This window comes from Anastrepha obliqua, chromosome 6, assembly GCF_027943255.1.
Source record: "Anastrepha obliqua isolate idAnaObli1 chromosome 6, idAnaObli1_1.0, whole genome shotgun sequence".
Taxonomy (NCBI): domain Eukaryota; kingdom Metazoa; phylum Arthropoda; class Insecta; order Diptera; family Tephritidae; genus Anastrepha; species Anastrepha obliqua.
The window spans coordinates 74,989,054-75,003,612 of NC_072897.1; the positions used below are offsets into that span (position 1 = coordinate 74,989,054).

General features: G+C 36.8%; 1 protein-coding gene across 1 annotated transcript; it reads right to left on the bottom strand.

The window, feature by feature from the left end:
* Positions 1–2,859: 2,859 nt before the first annotated feature.
* On the bottom strand, positions 2,860–6,984 carry LOC129250738 (uncharacterized). The gene is made up of 3 exons (XM_054890337.1): positions 6,428–6,984; positions 4,952–5,355; positions 2,860–2,981 (listed from the first exon to the last, which is right to left on the bottom strand). The coding sequence occupies exons 1-3, from the start codon at positions 6,982–6,984 to the stop codon at positions 2,860–2,862; spliced, it is 1,083 nt and encodes a 360-aa protein (XP_054746312.1).
* Between the last annotated feature and the right edge of the window lie 7,575 nt (positions 6,985–14,559).

The following is a 14,559-nucleotide window of genomic DNA, read 5'->3' on the forward strand; positions in this document are numbered from 1 at the left end:
TTTATCGACTTTGATGATGTCCGTTGTGAATTCATGGATTTTATATTCAGAGCTACGTCGTCAAGAGCTGATTGCCGAAGGTCAGAAAACGGCCGCCAATATTCGCAGTGGAAGGTCTGGTTACATTTCCAAAAAGAAAAAGACTTATGGAAAGTCCGATACTCATCTACCAATCGAAGGAAGCACAAGACGACGATGCGCTGGCTCTCGCCTCAAAAATGTTGCAATGCGTACTAAAACAATATGTGAAGAATGTGAGGTTCCACTATGCAAGAATTGTTTCGCTCCTTATCATAAGCGTTGATTGCTTTAATATCTGAATGAAATATAATTTCACTTAATTTTTTTTCAAAATAAATGAAATACATTATTTAAGTTGATACGAACCATCCAACTTATTATTTGGCATTTATTTATAAGTATGATATAGAGACCTAATGGGACTTAAAGGTTCCGCTCAAAACACCTAATGGGGCACATATATCCCACCCCCTCTAGAGCCCCTGGAGGGGGTGGTGGACTTCCTTTTCAGATTTTCTAATTTCAGCGCCTGTACTGAAGCTAGATATATCACTAAACTCGAAATGTTCCCGCTGGCTGTTTTCCGGTTCGAAAGGGTTAAAGGGGAACGCCACTGTGAAAATTCAAAAAAATCGATTTTTTTTTTGCATTTTCTGAAAGTATAAATATTCAAAAATATGTAAAAAAATTGTTAGCTTAAAATCTTAAAAATTGACTGAGATATACGAGATAGATGTAACTGCATGCAGAACTATTGAATACGCAATGAAAACTTTAAACTCTTATTTCTCAAAACGACTTTTTTTTGATACGGTGGTAACGATTTCTCGAAGACTAATGAACCGATTTTTTTTTTTTTCAAAATTTTTTTATTGCATTGGCTATCGTTGTACGTAGCCGATTTTCAAAATTTAGAAAATAACTATTTATTTGGGCCTGTTAAAAATCAAAAAAAAGAGGTTGTCTGTAAAGTCGGTTTACTGACGATAGTTTAACGTGACAACGTCATAAGAAAATATTGATGGAATGGTTGCAATTTTCAAAACAAAATTTTAATTTTATTTGTTTGATAGATATTTTGTATGGATATAAAGGAGGAGGTAAATGGAATTGCAATGGAATAGGTCAAGTTACATTTACACAAACGTGCAAAATGACGAAACATTTATCAAATTCATGAAAGATATCTTCAATTTCGATTGTGCATCAGACGTTAATAAGTCAACAACACTAAGAGGCACCATCATCGATTTGCCTTTTTCAAGACACTTTACACTCGAAACACTCCCTTTCATTTCCTACTTTTTCTATCATCGTCCTATTCTCAACAGAGAAATGGTTCATTACCATGCACACAGGAAGAAGGCATATGCAAATACAAGTATGTGAATTTATATACCTACATATGCGCATATACATACATATATATGCTCACTCAAGTAGGACAGAGCCAGATGTCGAACGTTGCCGAACGCGGGGGCCGATTGTGCTCTTTGTCGTTCGTTCCGCGCTCTCGCTTGCAGTTCAAGCACATTAGCTTACATTTGCTTGCGTACGGAATAGATTCGTATATTTGATATGTCCATATGATTTGTATGCATCTTTACATATAGATTTGTTCTTTTTGAAAATTGCGCGAAATTGTATGCATGTTTATATACATATACATATATTAGTATACAACATATCTTATAAGGTATGTGGTAAATATTACCATACATTTTTTCCTTCATATATAAGAAACAAATTAATAATAATAACATTAAAACAACAGGTATTATTAACAAACTTGGTTTTATTTTAAATTCTTCAAGTAAATCAAATTAATAATAATCAATAAGAAGGCATATGCAAATACAAATACGTGAATTTATATATGTATAATACATATGCGCATATACATACATATATACGCTCACTTAAGTAGGAGAGAGCAAGATGTCGAACGTTGCCGTTCGTTTGCTTTGTTCGTTCCGCGCTTTCGCTTGCAGTTCATTCAAGGTAACGACAAATGAGCAAGGTAACGACAAATGAGCAAGGTAACGACACATTTTTTCGTGCGTGCAGTCTGTTAAATCGAATTATAAGACGTTATCACGTCAAAAAATGGTGAAAAACACACATCGAAATTCGAATCACCACCATTTTATCAAAAAAAAAAAAAACAAAAACGGCTACGCACGACGATAGCCACTATTGTGTAGATTAATACAATTTTTGGCTTTTTGATTTCAGATTATTATTCATTGCTGTATCGCTGCCACGAGATGACGTAATTTTTTTTTAAATAGTTGCGTTTATTTACATAAATTTTTCAAATCTGTCTAAAGCCATGATCGCAGCTTTTCTGTCGCTGCAGACACATATAGATCTGCCTCTCCATCGGTTTTCCACAACAAAGTTCATCACTTCTTGAACTGCATACACCTCCGCTTGAAACACAGATGCAAGAGCAAAGTGCAGTTTTGTCCTGCTGGATTCCACGTAGACCCCAGAGATGGAGCCATGCTCGGTCCTGGAGTCATCCGTGAAAATGCGAAAACAGTGTCTGCCGGGCTCATTTTCAAAGTTTGACCACAACTGAGCCTCTGGCAGCACTCCACTGTATCTCTTTTCAAGTATGGAGTAATAGAAAGAAAATTGTGTTTTCGTTAAACAAATGCATTACGCATTTATGGTTCACTTCTTTGTACCCGTGAATGGATTTTACTCAAAAAAGTTTTTTTGCTGGTATTACATTTTTTAGTTCTTTTTAAGGTTTAATATAATTTTTAGAGGCTCCTGTGTCAATTAGCAACTTAATAGTTTTCCCAGCCACGCTTCTTTCTATGAACGGGATCAGGGAGTTGTGTCTAAAAAATTAGCTTGGTCGAAGCTTGCTAATTCGTCATCTATGTCGTCCACTTCCAATTCGGCTTCTGTTTGGTAGTCTTGGTCGTCTTGGTCAGGTGAAGGATTTTCTGATGTTACATGATTGATTGTTTATTGTTTTGGTCCAGTAAATCTTGCACTATTATTATGTGAGGTTGGTAAGAAGTTAGTTGCCTGACGCGTGAGGAAGAGTGAAATGAGGATTTTTACCTTGCTGGCTGTATCTAGTGTCTGGTACTGATTTCCTTTCTCTACTTTGTCTTATCTCCGTCTTTTGAGTTTTTTCTTCGACGCTACGGGCAAAGAAGCAGATGGTAGATCAGTTGGTCTTGAAGAAAAAAAAGAAACATCGCTAAGGGCTTTTTGGTTCCGGAAAGGAAAACTCGTAGAGCATCTGACCTGTATTTTTTAAATTTATTTGGGTAGCTACGGTACTGTCATAAGTCATGATAGTCTTGGTAATGAGCAAAGTCAATTTCTTCTCCACCTCTTCATAATATTGAATCAGGATCAAATTTTCTTGACGGAGAGTTGACATTTCCTGTTCAATGAGGTATATCGGTCTCTTGTCCGCGTAGGTAAAGCCCAGTCTATTGATGATTGCTTTAAAATTGAGTAGATTATCAAAAGAAGATAGTACTGTGTCGGCCGAGCCTATGGTCTTATTTCTCAATACTACCGAACTTGGTAATGTTTGGAGCTACCGTCAAAATTTTCGTAGACTTTATATGCTGCATGAGCAGCCTTCCTCCAAGACACTTTAGTCTCGTTTTTTCCCTCGAAAGTTTTCATGACATCTAAAGTTTCAACACTTTATATGTTTCTACACTAGGGATGCTTACATTAATTTTCGAAAAGCTTTGTTTTATTTTTTTTTAATTTTTCGGTGAAAGATTTTTCCTGAGCGGCTAATGCGCTTGCGACAGCTCTTTCTACAATAGCTTTCAATTGATCACTAGTTAAGGCCATTTTCGAATATGTTTCTGTGGTAAATAACTTTTCAGATGCCGTTTCTAATTGTTGTTTATCACTGTCGCTCATACTATGCGAGAGTCAGATATTAAAAATTTAGCGTTAGCTCTCAAGAATCGGAAAAATTTAATTTTTTTGTTTATATTTTATTATTTTTTTTTAATTCTCTTTGGACATTTTATATATTTATTAGATTTTGTAATATGATATGAACACTCTACTCACATGTTCTTATTGTATTATATTATGAATATATTAAAAAGCTGCTGTATGTCTCCAGTGATGGTTGTTGATCTTGCTGGCAGGCCCGGCAGAAGACTTTCAGCCTGGGTGGGTAGTTGGTTAGGGTGAAGGAGGAAAGGGGGGGCGATGTCGGCAAGAAAAAAGATTCTTTTTAATTTTCAAAAATTTGTTTACTATCATTTCTTATTGAAGTTACAAAATATTATCATTAAGGTAAATATCGTAACTCTACGTATAAATAAGCAACCTACTTTAATAGAAACTCAGGTGCGCAATGCAAAAATTGCGGTGCGCTTTGCTTTTCGTGAAATAAACTGATTTAATAACTTTTCTAAATCAAGTTTGTCTGTAATCTCGCGATACACATGTAAAATAGCAATGTTATTAAGCCGATCCTGCGACATTGTAGACCTTAAATATGATTTGAGTCGACGGAGAACAGAAAAACTTCGTTCATTTGAACAAGATGAGCCAGGAATCGTGATGAGCAAGCGAACAAATCGCTGGAATTCTGGAATAATCCCTCTAACCCATTCATATTTTTTTAGAAAATCTACAACCTCTCTCAAGTTATTAGCTTGCTCATTTTGTCTTTTTAGAAGTTCCATAAACATGTTTCTGTCGCTAAGCAAACGTTCTTTGTCAAAATCATCTTTATAAAATTTCACAATGACATCAATGTCTGCGGCCTGACCGATTGCAAACCTTTCCAACAATTTGAAAAATTGCGCGGAATCATTTTCAAATCGCCTTCTCAGTGACGAAATTAATTGATCATAAATTTCGATGTACGACTTTCTGAAAAAATCTTTAGCAGTCTTGAATTGAACGTTTGTGGTTGTACCTGTATCGAGGCGTTTCGGAATTTTTCGTTGACGCGGAATTCGTGGTTCGTCAATTTCGAGATCCTCAGCTGCTTGGACGCTTTTTTGCCAAATTTCTTCAAATTTGGAGTCACGAGAAGCGTTTAAAACGTCAGTCACTGCTCCGACTTTTTCGTATGATTCGATGACGGAAAGATTCATCTTTTGCAGGTCTTTGTTCAATATTTCGATGCGATCAAACATTTCTATTAACATGTTCAAATAAAACGTACAATCAAAAGACTCCATGTAATCGTAGAATCCTGATGCCTTGGCTGACATTGCACTGTTAATTTCCTTGTCGACACTGCGATCATGGAAAAATTGCATCAGTTGAGCATAATTGTCCGTCACAGTTTTTAAAGATTTTATTCGTACAACCCATCTGTATCATGAAAATAACAAAATCTAAAAATCTTAAACATGTATGTATATTTCGACGTGCCATAGGAAAACTAACACTTTTAAAATTGCCTACGAAAAATTACACTTTCAAAATGATGTAAGAAAACTAACACTTTTAATTTGTGCTGGCGAAAACGAAACAATTTTAGGTAGTACATTTTCTTCAAACAAAAAGTGAAAGTGTTAGTTTTCTTCAGACACAAAATTTCTAGTGTTAGTTTTCGTATGGCACGCCGATTTAAACTGAATAAAAAAAAATTGGTGCACTAAAATTTTTTTGAATTTCGTTAGACATGGTGCTAAGATGGTATTTCTAAAATATTGTAATTAAAAAATAGCCAATTATATAACAGGAAGAAAAAAAAGTTTGCACAAAGTTCAGGGGAATTTTTCAAAATTTGCTAAACGGCCATCAAAATTTTCACCTTTTTTGGCAGAATTTTTAGAAATTTTCTGAGTACGCAGTTTTGTAGGCCAGTCAATTTGACTGTAATAATGTGCAAGCTAGAAGTAGCGAAATTTCCCTGATTTTTTAGAATTTTTTTCGTCGAGGGTTTTGCCTAATTTCTTCCATACAAAAAAAAATTAATTCTAAACATTCTGCCAAAAAAGGTGAACATTTTGATGGCCGTTTAGCAAATTTTGAAAAATTCCCCTGAACTTTGAGCAAACTTTTTTTTCTTCCTGTTATATAATTGGCTATTTTTTAATTACAAGATTTTAGAAATACCATCTTAGCACCATGTCTAACGAAATTCAAAAAAATTTTAGTGTACCAATTTTTTTTTATTCAGTGTATACATTTTAAAGACGAAATTTCGATTCCTTATCAATACCTGGTCGGGCAATAGGCTGCAAGAGAAGGCAAGTTTTCCTCTCCCTCGTTTTCCGCTTGAATCTGTAAATCTCTGAATTGTGCAATTCGTTTTGGATAGTCTCTAACAAAGTTTATAATTTCTCTTAATATTCCAATGCATTTTCTTGCTGATGACATATTTTCAATCGCATCCTGGACAACGAGATTTAAATTATGAGCATTGCAGTGTACATACAATGCTCGAGACTCTTTTTCAAGAATTCGCGTCTGCAATCCCGAAATATTGCCAGAAACATTGGAAGCTCCATCGTAACACTGACCCCTGACTTTTGACAATGGCAAGTTGTATTTTTGGAAGATTTCTTCGACAAGATCGAACAATGTTTTGGCCTTTGTGTCCGAAGTCGAAAAAAATGAAATAAAGTGTTCTTTTGCTGTAAAATCTTCGGAAACAATTCTCAGACAAACAGATACTTGCTCGATTCGGGATACATCCGAGGTTTCATCCAATAAAATGGAGCAGTATTCGGCGTTTCTTATGTCTTCTATAATTTCCATTGAAACTGTGGTGGCCATTAGTTCGAGGATTTCATTTTGACTTCTCTGGTGTAGCCATTTATGACCATCTCTTTGGAGCCAAGCTTTCAGTTCCACGACATCTTCTGCACGGGCCTGTAGGAACGTCATGAAGTTCGATCTTTCATCATTGTTGTCTCCTCTTATAGGCAAACCTTGTATAGCCAGTGCTTTCAATGTGCTGAATATTTTTAATAACGCTGTACGATTATCCATCATCTGCTTGAAATGGGCTGTCGATATTTGCTGAACCACATTAGTTTTTGCAACGTTCAATAATGCTTCGACGCAATTGAGGTGTAGGCAAGTTGTTGAATGAATTTTTAGTCGATCTGCTCCATGCTTCCAGTTTGAAAAACCGTCATTAACCCAGGCTTTCTTAGATTGGACTTCACGCGTGTGCAAATTGATGACTAATTTCCGTTCGCATGCATCAGTACAATCAGTGCAAAATCCTTTATCATTTTTGATTATAAGCCATGGATATTGTTCTTTATAGCGTTTGAAACGCGGGGGTGTGGTTAGACTTTTTGAAGTATCTGAAAAAACATGAATACAAATATAAATGTATTTCATGCACATGTGTATAAAAAGCTATCTTTTACTTACGTTTTTTAATATCGTTTTTATTGCTTTCTTGGTATTGATTTTGATTGCAATCTACTACATCAACGCGCTCGTCAGCTTTAGTATACTGAATTTCTGTCAGTTGTTCCACCTCGACTTGTCTAACCGCATCTTCCACGCTCACTTCGTTATCTCTTTTCCGTCGCACTATAAATTTATCCATCGTTTTTTTCACTTCAACCCCCTTTCCAGTTTCTTTTCTTTATTTTCGTTTCATCACTACTTTTTAACAATAGACATGAAGGTCGACAGGGCTGCCAGTATTTTTTTCAAAATCACAAATTAGGGCTCTGCAATAACAAATTGACTGTGGGGAAAAGTAGGCATCGCAATACCAACGCATATTTCGATAAACTCGATAGTTCCATAATTTCCAATCCTAGTTAGCAGCTGTAACATGCTAGTAAAATTTGGTGATTTTGGCGATTTTTAAGGGAGAATACTGGCAGCCTTGCAGGTCGAGTTAGTTGAACAGCTGATTTTTACTTTTTTCATTTTCAATTGCAAGCATAGTTGTCAAAATCAAGGCGCTTACATTTGTTTGTGTGTGTGTGTGTTTATGTTCTCGTTTGTACTTTGACAAGTCTCTTTCAAATTACACTAACAAATACATGGGGAAAGCTACTGCGTACACCTAACATGAATACACCTTGATTCAGCTGATTGATTTCTGGCACGTACTTTACTGCCAGTCTCAAAAAACATAAATTTTTCGAAAAATGTCATCAAAATCTGGGTGGGTGTTTTACCCACCCGGAATTTTCTGAGTGAGTACAATTACCCACCGTACCCACCTATTTTGCCGGGCCTGCTTGCTGGATCTGTTTCCTGCTACTGGTTCTGTTTCCTGCTGCCTTTGGTTGATGTATTGGGTGAGGTGTCTTCACTGATCTTGCTGGATCTGTTTTCCGCTATCTTCAGTTGGTGTATTGGATGAGGTGTCTTTACTGATGGTTGTTGGTCTTGCTTGATCTGTTGTATGACGCGGGGTGCACGGTCTCTTTGAGGTTAAGTATTTGTACGTATTCCATACTTTTGGTTTTTTGTTCTTAATTTTTTACTTTATTTGATGTATGGTGTTTGTTTTATTTCACTTGCTGCGTGTTTTATTGTTTTTGTTTTTATTATTTTTTATTTTTGACGTTTACTTTTTCGATTTTGTTCTTGTTTAGCAAGGTGCGTGTTTTTTTATATTGGTGTGGGTTTTTTATATGTTGGGCGCCAATTAAGTTTATCAGCTGAATGAATTGAACACACACGAAATGAAAGAGGCGTAGCCGTCGTCTTTATTTCCTAAATGATACTTCTCGCTAAGTACAGAAACTATGATAACAAAGTTAACCCTGCACCATTAACTGGTGATTCAGCGTTCCCCCTAAGCGTCCTATTTCCCTGCAGTGACAAAGTTGTATACTGCTTACAATGCTCGCCTGTATTTTGCTGACGTAATATGTCTTTCGGAAAAATTTGTCTTTCAGGCCGGCGAATCGTTGATTTGTGAGATACATTGCTGCGATTGGTTGGTTGTGTTAACTTACACATAATATATTTTGCTGTCAGGCAAATTCATTGATGCGACGGATGGAACGGACCCTTTGTAACGGGCCTATAAGCACTGAACAAGCGTGCGGTAAACAAACATGTATACAGATGTATGATTTTTATATAAAACTAGCTGACCCGGCGAACTTTGTTCCGCCCTAGAGGCAATAAAAAAGCAGATTTTTGATTGATTTGATTTAATAGATTGCACTCTCCAGTTAAGTACCTTGTGATACACGACATTTTTTGTTTTATTATCAGGTGCAAGAACAAACAAAGAAGATGGTTTTCCGACCCGTGAACATGCCACACATAATTGACCATGTGAGAAACATTGAATGCAAGACGGAACGGAAATTTAAGTCTTTTAAACTCAAACGGAAGATCGGTTGGGATCATCGGGATCCTCAGAATGAGAACTTCTTCACCTTCGAATTGTCCTTTGAGTATCGTGGCGTAAATTACATTGTTCATCAATTTATTTACCACCAAACGCGTACCGTTGCAAAGTTTTGGTGGGCTTATGTTTCGAAGCATGATTACTACGGAGCCAACTTTTAGGCGTAAATTGTGCGGTGGTAAGCCAGGCACATCTAAGGTGTTTAAAAATTCAATTGGATAGTTGGTGGCTTCATCTTCATTTGTTAAACAGTCAATGGATTTGAATGAATGCATTGTTCCAATGATTTTGAATTATGTAGTTTAGGTCATCTACATCTTTATTCTTAGCCGCTAAAAATACTCGCTCACTCAACCATTCATTATTTTTGTAGTTATTAATGATATTTGTAAATAAATTATTGATAAGTTCGTTTTTCGATGAGACAAAGTTACAGAAATTCTGAGGAAATGAAATCAATCCGCTCGATTCGTCGAGTCAGTAATTGCTCAGAGAAATCTTCAGTAGATGTATCATTAAGTAATGCAACTCTCATGTTTGTTGTCAGCTGAAGTTTCTTCACATACCTGTAGCGCCATAGATTCGAAAATTTGAGGCAAGCGTTTATTTTGTCAGCAGCCGTTGATCTTGGAACTACTGGCAGTGTTTGGCGGAAGTCGCCAGGCAGTAAAATCATTGCGCTTCCAAAACATCTCGAGTCATTACGTATATCTTCAATGTTCGGTTAAGTGCTTCTAATACACGTTTATGCACCATTATGCATTCGTCCCAGATGATGATTTTCGATGCTGATAAAACTTTTTGAAATACTACATGTTGGTTCTTCGCTTTTTGAAGATTTAACGGCAATTTTAATGCTGAATGAGCCGTACGGCATCCTTCTAATAATGTGGCTGCTATTCCAGAAGAAGCAACTGCAAGCACAATGTTGGATCTCGCACGAACAGTGGCTAAAATTACTGACATGAGGAATGTCTTACCAGTTCCGCCAGGGACATCAAGGAAATATAAACCACCATTTCCATCATCAATTGCCTTCATTAATGTATCATAAACTTCTTTTTGTTGTCGATTCAACAGTGGTACATGCGTTTGAACTACTAAATCTTATTCCTGGCGATCGTACTCACGTTCCCGTTCCAACTCTCGATTCAATGCGTCATTCTAACCTAACCTGATTAATAAACTACCGCACATAAGGTAACACATGTTTTCGATCAAGAGTAAAGCCCGATTATATGTCTCCTCATTCATCTCAAGATCCGGATTTCTGGAACTGACACGAATTTGATGTAAAATATTTTCTGACATATTATCCTTGTATTTATGCCATAGGTTAGATGGGTTCGATGGAAAGCATGTCGAAATTTTTTTTTTGTTTTTTCTTTTTTTAAACAATACAAAATAATGTATTCTGTCTATACTTACAATTCTTAGAAGACATTTTACAAATATTTGGTTACATTTAAGAGTGGCTTTGATTTTAGTATTAAAGGAATATATCCAGTGAAATATCCTTTCTAATAAATAAATTCAATATTTTATAGATGGCTCTTGGACGAGCTGAATTGGTGTTTTTCTTTTCAACCTTAAAAAGACACATGATGGTGACATGAGGGTAGACGCCAGTTCATTTGGGTGCGATTGAAGTCGATTTCGGTATTTACTGGTTACATTTTGTATTTCCTATTTTATTGAAGGGTTGTCTAAGTCCCGATGAATTTGGGCATTTGTCACGTACCACGGAGCGTTGACTAGGGTGCGTAGAGTCTTGGACTGGAAACGCTGCATGATTTCCAAGTTTGAATTTGACGCAGTACCCCACAGTTGGATTCCGTAAGTCCAGACTGGTTTTATCACAGATTTGTAGAGGATAAGTTTGTTGTCCATTGAGAGGCTGGATTTGCGGTTTAGCAGCCAGTACATATTACGAAATATTAAACCTAGAGCTTTCCTTTTTGCAAAGATATGCGTTTTCCACGTAAGCCGTTTATCCAAATGAATGCCTAGATATTTAGCACTATCACATTGCGGAATTGGAATACGGTTTAAGTTGATTTGTGAGTAGGTAGTTCTTTTTGTGGTAAAGGTTACGTGTTGAGATTTATGTTCGTTTACTCGCCAGCTCCGGAGCCATTTGGAGATTTTATTTATGCTTATTTGGAGCATATAAGAGGCTTCTACGGGATCCACTGCTGTCGCCAAAATAGCGGTGTCATCGGCAAAAGTGCCAGTTAGTACACCTTTTGTGGTTGGCAGATCGTATGTAAAAATTAAGCACAGGATTGGACCTAATATACTGCCTTGTGGGACCTCAGCTTTAATTTGTTGGAAATTGGAAATTTCATTTTCGTAATTTACGTAGAACATTCGTTGGTTTAGATATGATTTAGGTAGCAAATAGGTATTTAGTGGTAATTTCTTTTTTATTTTAAAGAGAAGGCCTTAGTGCCACACTCGGTCGAAGGCTTGTGATATGTCCAGAAAAACTGCTGAACAGATTTGTTTTCGGTCGAGCGCTGTTTGTATTTTTTCGACAAGTCTATGGACTTGCTCAATTGTCGAATGCTCATTCCTGAAACCAAACTGATGTTTCGGAATTATTTGTTTGCGTTCGATAAAAACCATTAAACGTTTAAGGAAGATCTTTTCAAAAACTTTTGACAGTATTGGTAGAAGACTGATAGGGCGATAGGATTTCACTTCATCGCCTGGTTTTCCCGTCTTGAGCACCATTTTAATTTCTGCTACTCTCCATTGAGCTGGGAAAATGTTTCTGGTTAAGCACGCATTAAACAAATGGGTAATGAAATTATATATAGGGTTCAGGAGGTAGTTTTTTGAGAACTTCGGCCGTGATGCAATCATATCCTGGTGCCTTGTGATCTTTTAGCTTTTTAATAGTGCTAACTATTTCACTTTTGGTGAACTTCTTCATCGGTAGCTCCATTTGGTAGGGTTCGTTTAAAAAGGCAGCAACAGTGCTGTCAAAACAACGATCAGCAGAACTCACATGAGTGGTGGGTGACCACGCTGCATCCTGGATGCATTTTGTTAGATATTCGGTAGCCTCGATTATATCTTCCTCGTTTTTTAGAGCAACTTTTATGCCAAGTGTCGACGTCAAAATGGTTTTAAATTGAGTCCAATTTGTACGGCTGTTGGTAAGTTGGCAGTTTTGGGGCCTATTTTCGAGTTTATAATTTATTGTGATTATCACTGGCGAATGGTCAGAAGAAAGGTCCAGGCATGATTTACAGGTTATCTGCAGGTACGATAGACCTTTGATGACTCAAAAATCAACAAGACTAGGAATCTTTTTGGGTCTGAAGGCCAATAAGTTGGCTCTTCCGTTGAGAAAACTTTCAAGTTCATTGATGTCGTTGCGTTGTGCAATTCGCGTCCCTTTGTTGTCGTGAGCCGAGAACCCCATAGTGTATTTTTTGCATTATAGTCACCTCCTGCTATAAAGCGTGCTCCCAGGGTTTTAAAAAACTTAACATATTCTTTATTTTTAATTTTGTGTTTAGGTGGACTGTATATTGCAGAAATAAGTAATGCACCGATTGTGTCTTGTACTATGACATTTGTTGCTTGAATTTTTTCTGCTCTATAATGTGTAGATTCACAGTGTTTGATTGATTTCTTTATAAGAATAGCAGAGCCACCGCGAGCAGATCCGTCAGGATGCATTGTGTGATAGAGGCAGTAGAAGGGAATATTGAAAAAACTCTTTTTGGGGAAATGGGTTTCTGATACTAAGAAGATGTCTATATCGTGTTTTTGCAAGAAAATTTTTAACTCATTTGAGTTTTGTGACAGCCCATTTGTATTTCAAAAAGTAAGGCTTAAGGGCATGGAATATGGGGCTTTTGGACAAGACTTACTAAAAGATTTGTCATGGCAGTCATTTGGCTCATTACATCTCTTAATAGCTTCATCATTTCCCGGATTTCGCTGATCAAGGCGTTGTTTTCGTTGGTATTTTGGTTTATTTCATTACTAGCAACTTGTGCATACGATAGCTTCTGTTGGTTAAAATTTAGTTGTACTTGTTGGTGGCTTGGATCATTTTGGGCGCTCTGAGATGGCATTATCTTCTTCCTTAGTGCAGGAAAAGAGGTTGCTTGCAGCTTTTTATGTACCGTGCATCCTGTATAGCTCGCCGGGTGATTACCCTCACACAGTGCACATTTGACGTCTTTGGATCTCGTCTTTCGTTCGCATTCAGATGTTAAATGATCGCCTGCGCACTTAACGCATTTGGCCTGTCTTCGACAACCAGATTTTGTATGGCCATAGTTTTTACATCGCGAACACTGTGGCAGGTCGCGTTTTGGCCGGGGGGTTCAAAAGTAATGCGACTGTGGAGTAAGTTTCTAATATCATAGATTGATTTATTGTTAGGATTTTGGACTATTTCTACGACAAACATTGGAAGTGCTCTTTTGTTTTAATGATAGCAAATAATGTGCGTATCTGACTTGGAGATGCCGAAATAATGGCTTCAACGATTGTCGTATCCCAATGGGTATCGTTTTCTAGTAAATTGAGTTCTTCACATGCAGCACGAGATGTTGGGAATATTGTACCGTTAACAGTCCTTAGTGACTTAAATGACGTTGGCCCACGCACATTTACCAGCAACAACCGCAAATAGAAGCATTCATCATTCTCTGGATGAACTGTATACATACGACCAAGAGCATCAGTAGAACGCACATCCGCAATGTTTCGTATCCTTCTTCCATTACGGCTTTGTCGGGAAAGATTCGATCGTCTCGGTCGCGGCATTTATAATGATGATTCAAAGGGACTACAAATTACTGGGATTATATATTTCTGACAAAATTTATATCTACTTAACCATAGACAAAATTACGTTTAGCTGTCATTTGCGTTTTGTTATTCCATATCAGATGCGTTTTTGTTATACCACATTTTATAGTGACTTCACGGAAACGCTTTCGAATGGGATAAAATGTGTCCTACGTCCGTCTCCTGGTTCTAAGCTACCTCTCCACCAATTTTCAACCAAATCGGTTCAGCCGTTCTCGAGTAATAAATAGTGTAACTAACATGACTTTCTTTTATATACAAACTAGCTAACCCGGCGAACTTTGTTCCGCCCTAGAGGAAATAAAAAAGCAGATTTTTGCTTTTATTAAGTTAATTTTTTTTATTTATAAAGTATTTCAATGAAGCTTTAATAGATTGAACTC